General features: G+C 40.8%; 1 protein-coding gene across 1 annotated transcript in view; it reads right to left on the bottom strand.

Moving 5' to 3' along the window:
* Positions 1–11,586, bottom strand: part of ramp1 (receptor activity modifying protein 1) — a 73,908-nt gene extending 62,322 nt beyond the window's left edge. The window contains exon 1 of the mRNA XM_079277501.1: positions 11,504–11,586. Coding sequence (XP_079133627.1) covers positions 11,504–11,561 — 58 coding nt within the window. The 5' untranslated portion in view covers positions 11,562–11,586. The remainder of the gene's footprint in view (positions 1–11,503) is intronic.
* Between the last annotated feature and the right edge of the window lie 6,020 nt (positions 11,587–17,606).

The following is a 17,606-nucleotide window of genomic DNA, read 5'->3' as shown; positions in this document are numbered from 1 at the left end:
GACGATAGGAAACCAGGCGGCAACCTCCAGTCCTGAAAAATGAAGCCAATGTGGAAGTGCGTGAAACTTGCAGTCTCTCAACTGGCCGTCAGGGGGCAACTCCTCTGGTTGCAAAAAAGAAGTCTGATTGTTTCTCTCTTGATTTATTACCTCAGTAAACATTTTAAACATGAGTTTATGATCTCAAGCTCTAGTTTCAAGTCTTCTTCAATACAGCATGATGTTCATTTCGTAAATTATGGTCCATTTAGATTCAAATAGATCATAAAGCAGGGTATGCTTTAGGGCGTGGCTAACTTGATTGATGATGGACAGGTTGCTACCGCTACCAGAGCCATATAAGGCGCAGTCTAAATAAGGTCACATCCGTTCACTGGTTGCAAAAAAACAAGATGGCAACGGCCAAAATGCCGAACTCGAGACTTTAAAGCCGCAGCTCACAAACCAGTGAGTGAATTCACAACGCCTACGTCCACTTCTTATGTACAGTCTATGTAGGAAACGTACATTTGAGATGCAAACAGCTGTTCTTAGTCTAATTCATGTCAACTGAAATAAATGTTCCCTGGATATTAACCTCATAATGGCGATAGAGAAAAGGATCAAGTGATCAGGATTCATACTCTGGGGACCATAATGGTCCGTACAAAACTGCATGGCAATCTATCCAATAGATTTTGCGGTAGACCGACAGAGTTGTCCTAGTTCTTGTCTGGCAATTGGGTTGGATTTAAATGGCTGCTGTGGGAATAAGATTCAATCTCTTACTGTTGACACTCCAGTCACATGCACTCCAGCGTAAGAAGTTAGTGAGCCTCCTGCTGTCCTGTAGCCCTGGAGCCACAAACTGCTCCAGCAGAGCAGCTCATTGGTCAACAGCGTTCGACTGTGATGGTAAGAAACATCTCCTGACTGCAAGCAGTACATACATGTTTCCATGCCTCAGCCAACCCCTCCCTCAGGTCATCGCTATAAATACCAATGTGTAACCATTTCACCGGTCTGGTTAGGTAAACGTCAGCGGAAATCCTTCGCAGGCTCTTCTGACGGCCCGACATGACTGCGTGTCACGAGCTCTGGATGTTGCGGGGTCGCTTTGACGTGCCCATCATGTGCCTTCTGCGAAGCAGAAATGCCAAGGAGAAAAAAAATTCTTCAAAAGAAAAATTCCAGCCTGATGCACTGGTTGAGGGAACTGTAGCGACGGGCTCTCTATGCTACTGTTATGTAAGGTTAAATGTTATGTATGAGAGCAGCGGCCCAGATAAATGGGGAGTAAAATCTGCTCTGTGGTTCTCAGCGTGAGCTGATCTCTCGGGACGAGGAGGAGTTATGTTCGTAGTTGATATTCTTATGATAGAAAAGTGTGACAAAAGACATGCACACACGTTGCTACATGGGAAGATATTTGGTACCCAGTTCATGGGTACCAAATAGTTATCTTTGATGGATTCGGTTTTTGTTTTATTTTAATCAGATTGGGGAATCTTTGAGGTAAGAAAGAAGACACTTCTTACCTCAAAGATTCCCCAATCTGATTAAAAAATGAATAAATACTGGTGAATTACCAGTGAGCTCTGCAGTCACTCCCTGCACAGCAACTAGAGAGCATAAAAAAGAGCTAAAGGGAGAATGAATATTGGACTTATACAGACACTCGACACTAAAGGAATGCTAATGTTGCTCCATGTCTGCTGAATGTTCAAATAGACAACTGACGTCCATTTAAAAAAATCAATTAACACTGCTTTAACCATGACAGCATGACTTTTCATGTGTTTAATTTGCTTAACATTAACTTCACTGTGCTGCAGATGCTGCGCTTGGATAATGACGGAATAATTACTGACAGAAATTATGATATTTAACATTTTAAACTATCCATCATTGAGTGCAATCCAGGGTTATGCTAAATTGTACAGCATCAACATTATGTTTGGCGAGTCGGTTGCTATAATTGACCTAGTGGATCGTGAGCACACACACACACAAGGATGAGTGGTGTATTCAATCAGTTTTTTCAATTCAATCTTATTTGTACAGCCCAATATCACAAATTTGCCTCAGAGGGCTTTACAATCTGTACATCATACGATGTCCTCTGTCCTTGGAGCCTCGCATCAGAAAACACTTTTATTTAGAAATCAACAGTGACCTTACCAATGATCTACCACTGATTAGGATGAGTTGTTCACACAAGAGCGTAGGTTTGGATATGGTCCATAGGGACTAGTCACAACCAAAGTTTGGGAAAGACACAATTGTCCCCACCAATATTTTGTGTCCCCACCTAAATTGTGCGTAAAGTGTCTTTAGACCGTGGCTTACCGGGTAGAGATGGTTGTCTGCCAACCAAAAGGTCACCGGTTCGATCCTCAGCTGCACCGTGTCCTGTGTCGCAGTGTCCCTGAGCAAGACACTGTACCCCTAACTGCTCCCCAGGCGCCTGTCATTGGCAGCCCACTGCTCCCTATATATACAGGGATGGGTCAAATGCAGAGAATAATTTCCCCACTGTGGGACTAATAAAGGAATGTTTCTTCCTTCTTCTTCTTTGATCGCTGGGTAACCATCATCACCTCGGAGTTACAGCATTATATTGATGAACAGTAGAGCTGCATTCACATGCTGTGACTGTCATGAAGACAGACATTTTTTGCTGAAACGTGCTGAAACATTTTATTCCTGTTGCACAGCAGTGGAACATTTCACATAAAGTCAGCACACTGAGCACAGACAGTGCAAGAAATATGATGAATACTGTGTAAAGGGAATACTGCTGTTAAAAATAACCTGATCTGTTTAAAGTGTTTGGAAACCAAATGTGATTGCCCTTTTATTCATATAGCAGTACTTTTAAAATAAAATTGCACAATACACTTTGAATTCATTCTTGAACTTTGCCACAACAATGAGATTAATCGTGATTAATCGCAAAAAATACATGCGATTAATCGCGATAAAAAATTGTAATCGTTGCCCAGCACGACTAATAATTGCATAAAGGAGGAAAGCACTTTATTTATAGCCTATTTAAGTGCAGCAGAATAGATAGCAGAATAGTATTTTTTGTCTGCACAACTGGGAAAAGTTTTTTATATATATTTTGGATATAGAATATACTGTTACTGTATATTGGCATTTTAGCAGAACGTTTTTTATTCATTTATTTAATTATTTATTATTATTATTTATTTATTTGGTGCAGAATACTGTTTTGTATTTAAACTCAGGTTTTGTTACTGTTATTATGTTTAAATCAGTTCCAAGTTACACAAATGTTAATATATTTTAATAAAGTTTGCCTTTTCAACATAACATCAACTAAGTTTTTTTTTTTACATGGTGGGGGGGGGGGCTGGCAGTGTCCCTACTAATGCTGAGACCAAACCTACGCCCTTGTGTTCACAGTCTGTGTTAGCGATGGCGATGCCAGCCAGACACTCTCGTCACCCCTTAAACTCCTCTGTCTTCCAAACTGCAAACGGACACTAAACGGTTTCTACTGCTCACCAATTACGGCCGGCTGGCCTTTGGGCTCACTAATCCTCTCCATAGCGCATTAAAAACGGATCTCTGAAGCAAAGTTACAAATGATTCTTCCACTGGTGAGAACGTATTGATTGGAGTGCAGTAAACTGCTTTTGCTGCAGTTGACTGCACCATAGGCACATTTCAAAATACTGAATACTGAAAACCCTCAGCGTAGGTACACGAGCATGACCTTGGCTCATTGTTTGAATGTCCTCTCTGTTAGAGCGCTTCGCTTGCACAAAACATCTCAATTAAAGCTACAGTTGGTAACTTAGATAAAAACATTAGTAATCACTGCTTGTGAACTCTGATCAAACTGTCAAGAAAGACTGCGCTGATCAAATATGAATCAAGATTCTGTTACTGCATTGGCTACTTCTTGCCTCAAATATTTTCAGAAACATATTCTAGTTACTTTTTGGCTGAAAAATTAGAACGTTTTCTCCGGCCGGTGGCTGACTGTTTTCAACATGCTGGCTGGGTCACAAACTTTCTCATTTTCCAGCTTAACAGGAGAATAAAATATGTTTCTGACAACAGTTGAGGCAAGAACTAGACAATGCAGTAACAGAATATTGATTCAGCGCTACCTAGTGTGACAGTTTAGTGCGTTAGAGACTCTTCCTCTGCTCTGATTGGTTGTTTTCCTTCGGGCATTGTGGAATCTAGCAAATGCCATTAGGAGCACTAATAGGAGGCGGAGGAACCTGAGTTTTCCCCAGAATATATCTCATGCATTTAGTAACTTTTATCATGAAACAGTGTTGTTATTTTGCCACTTGCAAGAAATTCTCATACGGGACATCACAAGTGCTCATGTGCAGACCGTGCATGCTCGTTTTCTTGATTTGTTCAATAATTCAAGTGCGCAATACTTCCATTAATAAGGCATTCATACTTGTTTTGGTTATACCTCTGTAATATATTGTAGAATCATGTACATAATTTACAATGTATTTTACAGTTCTTTTTATTTATATTTTACATGGTCCTTTATTTCTTTTATTTTTCTCATATTTCTTTATAAGGGCAACTGTAACGTAGTAATTTCCCCACAGGAATCAATGAAGTATTCCGATTCTGATTAATTGGGAGAGGAAGTATGCGAGGCAAGTTTCTAATATTACACGTGAAAAACAGCTCAAACTAAAGGGGGCACGGCTGCTTTTCATGGCTTCCTTCTCCTCCCTTCATCCATCGTTCACCGTCTATCTAATTAGCCAAAGTCCGGTGGGCGGGTCTGTCATGCAGGAAGCACACAAACACACTCATGGAAACACACGGCACCATGCAAAACAGACATAGACATATATCAGCACTATTAAAACTTTCAATATCCAGCCCCACCCACCTCGTTTATCTCTCTGTGTCTTGTCCTTATTGCGCCTTCTCTCTCCTGATTTATGGAGTTTCGTCCCCTTGAGTCCTTCACACTCTATTCTGCCCAACAACCCCCCAAAAAATGAACATTACCGAACTCCCTGTAAGTATCTTTAGCAGTGGAGGGTCAACTAACTCTCTCCGTCTCACTCCCCCCTACTCCCCTCCTGCTCTCGTTTGTTCACGTTGTTGAAAAAAAAGTCATGCCTGTAAGATGTCAGCCAACGAACTGCAACATCTCCCTGTTGTCTTTTGATAAACAGTCAAAACTATTCCACACTGATGTAACAAACGCTTATCTGTTCAAGAAATATGTAGCGTTTCTTGATGGAGAGGGCTACAGATTGTCTCCTGTCCTTGACTATTCAATGCAGAGAAAAACATTGGAACTACAAACACTTAAGTTAAAGGGTAGGCTACCGTCTTAATACAATACTTTCTAGTCTTGTAGGCCATGAAGTGAGTCCTTCACTGTCACTTACATGGGGGCAGGGTGAAGGCCGCTATAATGTCAGGGAAAAAGCTCTTAAAACCCACTGCACACTACCGGCACAGCACAAAAACAGCCAACGGACAAAGTTAGAGGCTAGCTTGTAAACAAACTGCAGCATTATACAGTGAAACCCAAAAGGTTTAGGTATAAACTAGGCTTCAGCAGTCAGAGTTGGCCAAACGAAGTTGATGTCTTCCAAAGTTACTACCTTTTTACAACTGAATTATTTTTGTTTCCCTGGGCGGTGTTTTGTTAAGTAGCTGTGGTAGAGAGATATGCTTACACGTGGCTGCCATTACAAAGACACCCACTTCATTTGGCTAACTGCTGGAGTCTCATTTTAGCTCCGGCTATAGGGTCACTTCAAGGAATGATTGCAATGGCCAGTGTACATAAGGCATGTGAGTATTTAATTAAATGCCTGAAACTAGCGATGCCTGAAGCCCACAGCTTCAGGCATTGCTGAACGCACTCAGGCAATTTTACAAATGCTCTATCTCGCGATGTTAATGAACGTGAAAAATAATGTGTGTACAAATGAACAAACAGACATACCAGGCCGAAAAACATAACCTCCTCGGCTTAGGTAACTACGATTTGCTGACCTAACGTCAGCAGTTTTCTTGTTGAGATGTGATTGTGAGTGATGGTTACTGCGGTGACGGTGGTTTTGGCAGGTAGCTGCTGCCCCCCTCTTCAGGGTACAGCGTACTGGCACTGAATCTACCAGACTACCGGACCATAACGACCTACTAACCCTACCCCTGGACAGACTTGAAAGAATCTGAAACCATCCTTTAAGTCGGCTGGATTTCTGAAAGCTTAGTTGATTCTGAATGAAGCCACCCGACCAAAATGAATCAACTTGAGCTTTTCTTTTAAATACTTTTTTTCATTTTAGATGAGGAATTGATTAAAAGCTCAATCCCAATATTTATTAAAACTGCTATGTAGGGAAGTACCAGACATTGTCCCATGACCCACTCTGAGCCTCATGTTTTAGTCAGAGTACACTGCGTCAACCATTTTGATTGCTTACAGGATATTCAGTCACTCCAGTCAAACAAAAAAAATTAAGTCAGTGTTGCCAGATGTTTCCCCCCGAGTCGATCCTCAAAGTATTCCCCTGTTGTCATTTTACAACCGTCCGTGTCGCTGTTGTGTGTGAAATATTTCAGACAAATTCAAATTGCTTCCTGAGCCGTCAGATGACAGACGATCACGTCAGGGGAAGAGGATTAAAGTGTCTCTCCGTGTCCATCTCTCCGTGTCTGTAGGAGAGAGTTGAATAACCCTTTCCCCTTCATCCACTCTGTATTCGTTGGCCCAAAACATTACCGCAGAAAATTAAAAAATATCTTCTGTCATGGCACAAGCGACTTCAATGGCAGAGGTTATTTTGATTTGTATCAACCCTGTGCTCTATTGATTGAAGTATGCTGTGAGTCTTTTAAAGTGCCTGTAAGACGGATGGAATAAAATAACTCTTGACAGTTAAATTAACTGCCTGAATCAGGATAATTATTTCGGGATCTTGGGACATGAAATTAAAGATTTTTCTGAGCAATTATTTGCTGTTTCAGGTGGGAATGCGGTGGAACAGTAATGAGGCAACCTGGTGCTGCTGTGATGAGTCATAACTTTCTCTCTGTGTAAATATAGAACACCTACACAGAGCCTTTGTAACGGGACACAAAGGGCAAAGAGTAGAGGAAGCTTGACGGAACTCCTTTATTGAAGAGCGCCACGTGCGCGTGTGCACATACTACGGGTTTAATGTGTCCAAAGTGAATAAATCACTTAATTTAGTTTTTCAATAACCACTGAGGGGCCTATAACAGGTGTAACTGCACAACAACCAAAAGTGAGCACAATGAGCACATGTTTGTAGGGCTTCCACGACGCTTACTTTGGGGTAAGGGGTAAGGGGATGAGTTTCGCATTACAGTTCAGCTAAGGGTAAAGCATGTAGTCGGTTAGCATTAGTGTTAGAGTTTCGGAAGGGAACCCAAGTCAAATGAATGTCATCGGCCTAAAATTACTCGTGCTGTGGAGATCCACAGCACTAGTATCTTGGGTTCCCTTGCAACAGATACTGAGACAGAAAGAGAGATACGAGACTGAATATGAAGATAGATAAGACTGGGTCTTCTTACGTTCTCATTATATATTATATTAGTGGCAATGCATAATTGAGGACATTTTATAATTGACACAATTCAAGAAAATCCATGGCCGGCCCTCCATCAAACTGTCATTACATCTTGTTCATTTGTGGAACGATGAACTACAGGTTAGGGATGCAGCGATCCAAGTTTTTCAGTCCCGATACCATTACAGATATCTGGCCTTTGGGTATCTGCCGATACAGAGTAAAGATCTGATACCAAATAATTAATAAGCTTAATTTCTCACTGTGTGGAAGTGATTGGGATCATTATTTTATGTGTAAGGCAACATCAGGCTTAAACATTGCTTTACTCGGTTTGTAAAACAAAATGTAACAAATAAATATTAAAATATTAAAAGAATGAAATAATAAATAATAATCTTAAATAATAATAATATTATATAATATAATAACAAAAATAATATTATACAATAATGATAATATTATTATTATTATTATTAATAATAATAATAATAATAAACAATTTACCGGCAACTTGGTAACATTTCTTCAAGATTAACAGGAATTACAATTCAAGTGTAAACCTTCTTTAATGCAGCATCAAATAGGTCAAAACTAAAACAGGAATTAAAATTCCAGTGTATAATATATACATAGTATATAAAAATAGAACTAAATTGTTGAGATCTGTCTCATTGTCACCTCCAGCTATTTGAGTCAATTGGCACCTGCTGCACTGAATCTCACCTTTGTACTTCACACTTTTCAGCCATGCAACATCTCTGTAGAAGTTGAGCAATTAATGCAAAAAGAGAGAGAGAGAGAGAGAGAGAGAGAGAGAGAGAGAGAGAGAGAGAGAGAGAGAGAGAGAGAGAGAGAGAGAGAGAGAGAGAGAGAGCACTCTGCATCATTTTGCTGAATGGTGAGTTTTCATCTACACAGGTCATGTCACATCATTTTCACTAGAGACAGTTAGCTAGCAGCTACCTCCAAGTATTTAGTTATTGAGTGAGTGACAGTGGGCCGAAAACTTCTGAGCACATCATTACGTTATTTTGAGTTGATCAATATGTATGCCCCGAGTTAAGACCACCAAGATTTGGAGCTGTGAGGCAGCCTGACCTGCATGAAGCCAATGCTAATCAGTCAGATATCACGGCGTTGTCAGACTGAACTAAACAGCAGGTGGTCAATATTGCAGCTATGGGCAACTATGTAGCTTCTGATGCAGCCTTTGTGAGCTTGTGGTTGCGACATGGAAAGTTGCGCAGACAACAAGCTTGGCGTTCAGGTCATGATGAGACAGGGCGTGTTTTAGACTAGGGGGCAACCTCCGGTTCTCAAATGTGAAGCCAAATGCAGAAGTGCCTTAAACTTGCATTCTCTCTAAATCTCACATGATTTATTACCTCCATAAACATTGTAAACATGATTTTATGGTCTCAGTCTCTAGTTTCAAGTATTCTTCAATAAAGAATTATGTATATTTAGTAAATTATGGTCCCATTATGGAAGATGGCAATGGCCAAAATGCCGAACTGGAGGCATCAAACCAATGGGTGACGTCATGACCACTAGGTCAACTTCTTATATACAGTCCATGGTTTAAACAGGCTGGGGCGACATTTTGTAATTATTCTCAAAGACAGGGAAGCTGGGAGTGTCTCGTTTTTTCCACTCAATGTGCTTCACATTTTTACAGGAGTGCCCTGAAGACCTCGAGTTGAAAGAAATTATATTCAGAGCAGAAAAGGTAAAGCTAAAATTACAAAACATTGACTTATCATATACTGCGCCATTTCTGACAACGTCAGCAAACACGTCAACTTTAGAACTATGAGCTTTCAGAAAATGTTCACTTACAAGGCTGTGAATACCACACGAGGGGGGGGGGGGGGGGTCAATCATATGGACTCTTTTTGTAAACACAGTTTGTAGACCCATTTAAAGGCAGCATGAGTCATGATTATTTTTTGACAAATAATAAAAAATAGTTTTGCTGATAATATAAAATCTTGGAACAATGGCAGGACCTCGTCAAGCAAATGCATAATTTCTTTTTTCTTTCTTAATCTATGGTTTGACTATGCTTTGTAATACAGCACAGAGGCATCTTTGTTTAAAGAATATGTTTGGACATTGTATGAGACACTTGACAGTAGGGCGATGACAGGAAATAAGGGGAGCGACAGATGGGAAACGACATGCTTCAGAGGAAGTGGCATCAGGGCAACACTTAATTGTATCTTGTTTATTAATTCCAGTCAGAAGAACTTGAAACATGCTTTCTCCTCAGATCACTATAGTAGAAGATAAGAAGGAGCTGCTCTTGGATAACAGATCACCAACCAGGTCTGTGTTGACAACTCACTGCCAACATATATATATTCTTTTTTGCTAAGTATTACTTTTTTTCTGTTGCTTTCCAGATTTAATTACTATTTTCATAACCCCTTCAACTGAGTGGCCTACATCTCAGCTGGAATTAATGCATTCAATGGATTTCATGTCTTAATAGTGAGCATGATTGCAATGACCTGACGATATAGTATAATAACAAACAAAAAAATAACCTGATGATATTACGTGATTGCACAAATGTTGCAAAAGGTTAAGAGACATTACTGCCACTCCAATGGGAGAATCTAGCGGCCTCCACCCACCTATCCAACTGATTCAGATTTACTATGGGCCGAAGCAATAACATAAGAGATGCTGTGAAATTTTCGTCCTGTCACTTCTTCTGTACACTAAAGAGACGTACAACTGTTATGGTGAGCGTGACGGGACTTCTGCATTTTTGAGCAGATTTCCAGTGTTGTTGTAATTTTTCAAATGAAGTGTGTTTTCAGCCCCCCAAAACCATGAGGGAAGAGAAGGTGCTTTAATCTGAGTTTATTTCCAGGTTTCTCAAACAAATACACAAAAACAACTGAACAGGTTGGTTTGGCACATTTCCCACCTGTGAGAAAAAAAACAACTATAATAAAAATAGTTGACTTGTGAGTTTAGATGCAGTGAGTGGGTGTAGTGTTTTCTTCACGTCTTTTTGAGAACAATAAATTCAGTCTTTTGCAAATTAGATGGTTTATCTTCACATTCCGATACAGCGAAATAAAACGTAATTCATTACATCACTCTAAACAATATATCCACTTATTAATACACAGCTGTATAAATCTCTGATTCTTGGTCTCATGTGGTCTCTCTCTCTATTTTTCTCTCTCTACATATATATTGAGAGAGATTTTGTAGAAAAAAGTGTGCCAATATCATGTGGTCTCGCTCACACTTTTCCCTGACATGGAGCCACTTCCACTTCCCAGCTGCACCAATATATACAAAGATTATGTAGTTTACACTTCACCACGCACGGTGGCTGGTACCACTATTAATCCTAAAATAAATATGATAAGGTATCATAGCAAACACACAGTTTGGGTAACTGGTGTAATGAGACTGCTGAGAGAGACAATAAAGTATTTTATTGTACACTACAGTATACTGGTAGTATACTGGTAGCCATGTGCAAGATCTCCAATAGTATATTTTCATATATTTATCTTCAACTTTTTATCCATAATCCATAATTTTTTAATCCCCTTACATTTGCATAACCACCATTAGCACATACGGTACTCCATTATACTGGCAGCTTTGAGTAAACGTTTTTATTCTTCATCCCTGGATGCTTAAAAATCTATCTATCTATCTATAGTCATTTTAATATGATTATTGAGTGTCACAAACAGAGGGCCCCTGTCACAATATTGCATTTTTTTTAACAGAACTCGTTTACACATCTTATAAAGCGTCCACAAACACAATAAGTGCATCCCAACTCAATCGCTTGGGACTAATTTGGACGAGGAATCTGTTTCGTCACGTCGCTTAAATATATATAGGGCCTAGGCTACTGTATATATATAGACACAACGAATGCAGCCACAATGTGACAGACTCACCTACAATGAACCACAGGAGCACCTGTCTCCGCAGAGCTGCCCCGGTCTGCGATCCCATCCTGTCTCTCTAAAACGATCCGCCGACTGAAGTTTGGGAGGGAAGTGAAGGGAGGGTGGATGGAGGGGGGTTGAGCAACCGCCGAAGAGCTCAATGAGTGAGAGGTAACATCATAGGAGACAGCAGGTGAAGAAATCCATGTATTGCGGCCGTCCGTCGGGGCGGGGGATCCTCTGCTGTATCACCTTTGCGCGAACTGCTCAAGGGTTGGTGGAGTGGCGGAGTTGGGGCGGAGAGGGGGTCCTCGCTCGTGCTGCACCTGAACTCCCCCGACACTTCCTTGTCACTGATCCTCTGTCACCCACGCGTAAAACATATTGACTCGTAAAGTTGCAGCTATCTGTCTGTCCCGAGGAATTTTTGTTCTTCTTTTTTGAGAAATCCGGAGCGCGTTCGTGAAGTGTGCCGGCGTTGGTAAACGGTGCCGCGCGCAACGGGACGCACCAGCCTGGGTCCGGTGGAGCGAAGAGACTGTGTGTGCGTGTGTGCGTGTGTGTGTGTGTGTGTTGAGGAGGGTTCACTGCGTACTCTGCGAGGACACGTCTGTGGGTGAGCGGTGGGGACACACGGGACAGACCCAGACATAGCAATTACTGCGTGGGGGATGGGAGAGGAGGGGAGGAGGATTTTGGGTAAGGGAGGAGGCGCCGGACCCCTAATTGTACTTTTCCATTGATTAATCGGATACCAGCTTCCGCATGACAAACTACTTAATGAATCAACAAACTAAATACACAAATAAACAAACAATGGCAATCGAATACAGCCAGTCTGATTGTATTCCCTGAAATCGTTATGACATCATCTCAGATTTAACATCATATTAAAGAGAGTTGAAAGTTGTAGATTCCCTTTAGAAATGTTGGTGTTACTATTGAATATAAAAACCAAAAACGTGTGTACATGGGCCGTTTACGTCTTGGACAAATATAAGGCAAACTGTCCTGCAACTCCCCCAAAAACTTTTCAGGAAACGTCAATTCATGGATCGTGGATCTGAAGACAGGTGCAGTGAGGATACTGTGTGTGCGTGTGTGAGCTGTTCAACGTCGCCATCTAGAGGTCAAATGGAGCGTTACAACGCGGTCTCCACATGAGTCGATCACAGTTCTGATACTGTTGATGTTTTGTATGAACATAAAGATGTTTTTTTTCTTCATAATGTCTTTATATTGTTATCTATGATGATGGATGATTTCATGTCTCTATGGTTTTGACCACAACGCACTTTATTTCTAAAAAGGAAAGATGTTTTGAATGTCAGGCCTAACACTGAAAACTTTAACAGTTTAAAGAGGTTTAAGATGCCAAATTCCAAATTCAGCAGACAGGTCTGATTGATATACCGTGTATAAACAGTGGACATTGTTGTTGTGAAGTCACCCATTGATCAGTGAACTGCCGTTTTGAAGCATTTTGGCTGTCGCCATTTTTGTTTTTTTTGCAACCAGTGAACGGAAGTAACCATTTTTGGACTGCGGAGGAGTGACGTAGTCAGACGTTTTTGCTTACTGCGCAACTTTTATAAAATTGGGGCCCAGCCTCCAGTTCTTTCTATACATCTGTGGTTTGCATAAGACAGGAATGGCCAGTAGCTGCTGACTTTATTATTTGCCTACCATTAAGGCTCACAGCCACCGGCCTGCTGTTCCAGTTCGGCACCGGGGTCCTTAACTGCATGTCATATCCTCTTCTTCCCCTGCCTTTCATGTCGGTCTCCCTCACTGTCAAATAAAGCAGATGTGCCAAAAAATAATCGAAAAAAACAAAACGTTTCTCTCCTATATTTCCTCATAAATTGACTCAACTCGTTCCAACTTCACGTTGAAATTATATGTGCTCTGCATTAAAAATAAAGATGAATGATGGGATGTCCACGAGAATATTGAATAAAGTTGTGTGAGTTTGAATGTGTTTGGCTGCACAGCAGTTTGTTATGACTTTGGCTGAAGAGGAGACAAACTCATAGTAAGAACTTTTCTCTGCCACAGTTTCTGTGGATCATAACAGGAAACATCTAAACTGGTCGTAGAAGTAGAGACTGTTTTCACACACACACACACACACACAAAAACCCCACATTGGAATGAATATAGTATGCAGAAATCTATTAAGATATATATTTTTTATTTTGCATTTCAAAGACCAGTCTAGCTATAAAGTGGTTGGCTTCAGAAAAATGGCAACTGTGAGTGTTTTAAAATTCAGGGCAACTGAAATAAATCTGGACCACTATAAGAAAAAAGGTCCAGAAAAATTATATCACAGTACAAATATCTTTCCAGACGAAGATCAAGCACATTGTCCTCTGCCAGCAGTTCACGCAGGATGAAATAGAAACATGATACGTTTTTAGGATGTAAATTTAAAAATACTTGAAGAAAAAAATAAAATGTTTTCTGATTGCTGTTGTATAAAAGGGTGAAAGGGATACAGTAAGGCAGACCATGATGAATCTCACTGTGTATCTCAAACCGAAACGTGTTTGAGGAAGAATGCAGAAAGATTGAAGAAGAGATGAAGCAGAAAGATAAGTAAACCACTTCTTAAGTGTGAGAGATCTACGGTGGCCTTAAGGTATGGATCGGCATCTTGAGGATTATATTACGACTAGGATCTACTCTTATCAACATTCAATATCAATGCATATAATGTAGATATAACTAAATATTGTTTCTAGATCAGCAAGAGTTATGTTTAAAACAGCAAAGTCACTATAAAGTTATTATCATCATCATATCTCACTGGAAACTAACTTTAAATGTCAACAAAATGAATAAACAATGAAGAATACAGACATCAGTCATTCCTTCTATATTCATGTTTTTATTACTATTGTTTATTTTATGCACCAAACACCAAGGCAAATTCCTTGTGTGTAAAACTGTACGCAGAACAACAAACCCTATTCTGATTCTGAGCTGATTATATTGTTCACGTGGTTCCAGTAAATCAGTGGATGCACCGGGCACACTTGTTTGTTCTTTTACAAAACAGTTATTTTGTGTAAGTGCAAAGATTAGTGCAACCAAGTAAGGTATCTAGCTCCATCAAGTTCACACCACACTAGAGTAGATTATCTTATTTCATGTCCAACTCGGGTCTGAATGTGTCAGGCAGCAAACAGCCTCCTGCAATTTAACCCGTTGCCAGCCGGCCTTGTCTGCCTGACCATCTCCAAGGCAACCAAGTGTAAACGCACAGCAGGAGGCGTGCGGGAAGAAAACCAAAAAAAGAAGAAAGCAGAGGAAACAAAAGAGTGGAGTCTGCTGAAACGGATCAAAGGTCTGCACGTCTAATGTCCACTGAAGGACGTAGAAGACACACGGCTGGATTATCTCGTGAAGGAATGGAAGCTAAACAAATGAAGTGTCAAGTAGTTCATTTCAACTTTGCATAGCAATTCTTGCTGCTGACAATCACTGACAAATGTTACATTGAAGTTCCTTCATATCTTCCAAATGCCACTTTTCTAATGTATCTCTAGAATATATTGTTTTAAACATGATTATATCATAGTGTGGAAGTTTGAGTCTGTTCCACAGCGAGGAGGCCAGAGCACGTGTCCGGCTGCTTTTTACAGTCGACACGCTGCAATAAGAAATCTACCAAGACTGGTTTACAATTAAAAGGAATTTAATTCCACTGATGCAAGTACAGTCTTTACAGTGAAGTACACTATTTCATGAAATATTAAATCAATAAAACCCCGTTTGCAAAAAACTCAACTCAGCTCCTCAGGTATAAAACCCGTCCGTCCTCGGAGAGAGAAAAAGACTTGAAATTAAACCACCCACATCCGTTCGAAACACCTCCTCTTTCGTTTATCCCGATTCTTATTGGCTAACTTCCAGGAGTGTATTCGCCTGTCTGCCTTTCTGTCCCTGAGTTTACCAACACATTCAATGACTGTCAGTTATGGTTTAATCCCTTCTATGATAATCCTTCAGTATAAACGTTAAACTTCTGCAACTTTGGCAAAAGCTTCATGTCTCAAATTCTACTTCTAGCTGCTAATCCTAAAACACTTTATGCATATCTTAATTATGCATTTCCAAAACCCTTATGATTATGACAAATTATGAATTCTTAAATATGAATCATTGAACACTTTTATTATAGCTACACAGTTCTATGCTCAAATTTCTTACAATAACCCCCTAACCCACAGTTCACTGACGACAACACACAGAGTAATTCACGACGAGTAGTTCACGACGACAACACACAGAGTAATTACGATTGACAAAAATGTATGTTTCCACTTGCCAAACATACTTTCCAACCAGTCGGTGAATGGATTCGTGACACCAGAGTTCTCCGCTAGCTCTTGGCTGAGTGCTGTCAGTCCCTCCAGAGCCCTGGTCACCGACCCATCAGGAGCTGTGTTATTTGGAATAAAAGTACAGCAAGCAGACCCAAACATCTGGCAAACGCCACCTTTCTCTGCTAAAATCATATCTCATACCATTTTGTTCTGCAAGGTCATTAAACTAGTCTTCGCCAGCTGCGCATGCAGCCCTGATATGCCATCCCTGAAGTTTACAAAACGCTGTTGGTTATAGTAAATGTAGTTGATCCAATCAACATTTTTATTAATCGTTACTCTTTGAGAGAACACAGACTCTAAATCTGCTGCTATTTGATTTCTGGCTTGAAATTCATTAGACACCCCCCTTGGCACCTTTATGACATCTATGTACACTTGGTCATCAAAAGCTCCCTTTGGTTCTTCATACTTATGTTGTACCTTCCTTGAACATAAGAGTGAGAGTAACATTTTCATAGGTGAGTGTCTTCAGGGAAGCCTCTCTACGTGGTCGGAGATCGGTTTGATTAGCTACTGAGGCTAAATGTCAAATCTCGATGTAGTCATGCATGTGTTCTGGTTCCTGTCTGTGTTTAATTCCCCATACTAAGAGGGAAACTGCTGAAATCAGGAAGAAAATAATTACAGACTTCCATAACCCCCTGAACCTAGAGTCTGCTAATGGACGCCCTCGCTTAAACTTGTGGGGGAAATGTCATTTTCAGTACTGTCTAACCCCTCTTCTGGGTATCTTTAGCTTCAAATTTTGCCTGTTTGATGTTCAATCCTGTCTCTGCGAGTGTCTTACTCGTTAGCTTCACTGCTGCACAGTGAGTGAGGTGGTGCCAAGTCGCTCCCATTTTACCTTTTACCTTTACTGCATGTGAGGTTGCCAATACTACCTCCCATGGACCGGTCCACCTTGGTTCACTCCACCTGCGCTTGTGGACTCTTATCCACACCAGACTGCCTTGTGACACGTCAGCCTGCTTCCTTTCGTCAGCTGCTGCGTTTGTCACCTGAGAAAACAAAACTCGGCTCATGTTAGTTAGAGCTCCCGTATATTTCTCAATTTCTAGAGTTAGCAAGTCTAGGCTAGGACCTATCACTGAGTTAGTAGACTTGGATTTTGCTGTATTTACATTCAAAAGTTGTGGTTTATCATGACGTTATTAAATCTCAAAAATTGTGAGGAGCACCTATACTGAAAACTGTTCTAAATGTGGATCTACAAAACAATGTTTTACACCTTACCATATCCCCCCTTCGTCACGATATCTCTGCTGTAAGAGATCACGTGGTAATCATCTATGTATCTTGGCTGTACACTGAACCGCCCCATGGTCCTGGTGACAGCATGGGCATCTGTTGATGTCTCATGGGAGGAGGTCCAGACGGTCCTGGTCTTAGGTGCTGCTGATGTTGTGGTGGGAATGGTGCATGTTGTGGTGCTGCACTGAACGGTCCTCCTGCTCTTTTATGACGGCAATCTCTCACCCAATGACCTTCTCTCCCACATACGTAGCACTCTCCTCTACTTACAAGACCTTCATGCCCCCCTTTATAGTTACCTCTCCCTCTGTTGGATGCACCACTTCTGCCTCTGTCATGTGGGGGAGGCTGATGGTACACCACCGTGGGGGCTGGTACTGCTGGAGTTTGTTGACATGGAGCGGGAGGTGCTGCTGGAGGAGGCTGAGCTTCTGCTACTGTCATCTGCTTCTTGGCCTGACGTT

The sequence above is a fragment of the Melanostigma gelatinosum genome, assembly GCF_949748355.1.
Source record: "Melanostigma gelatinosum genome assembly, chromosome: 10".
Taxonomy (NCBI): domain Eukaryota; kingdom Metazoa; phylum Chordata; class Actinopteri; order Perciformes; family Zoarcidae; genus Melanostigma; species Melanostigma gelatinosum.
Note: the sequence above shows the minus strand (reverse complement) of the source record. Positions and strands in the feature narration are given on the sequence as shown.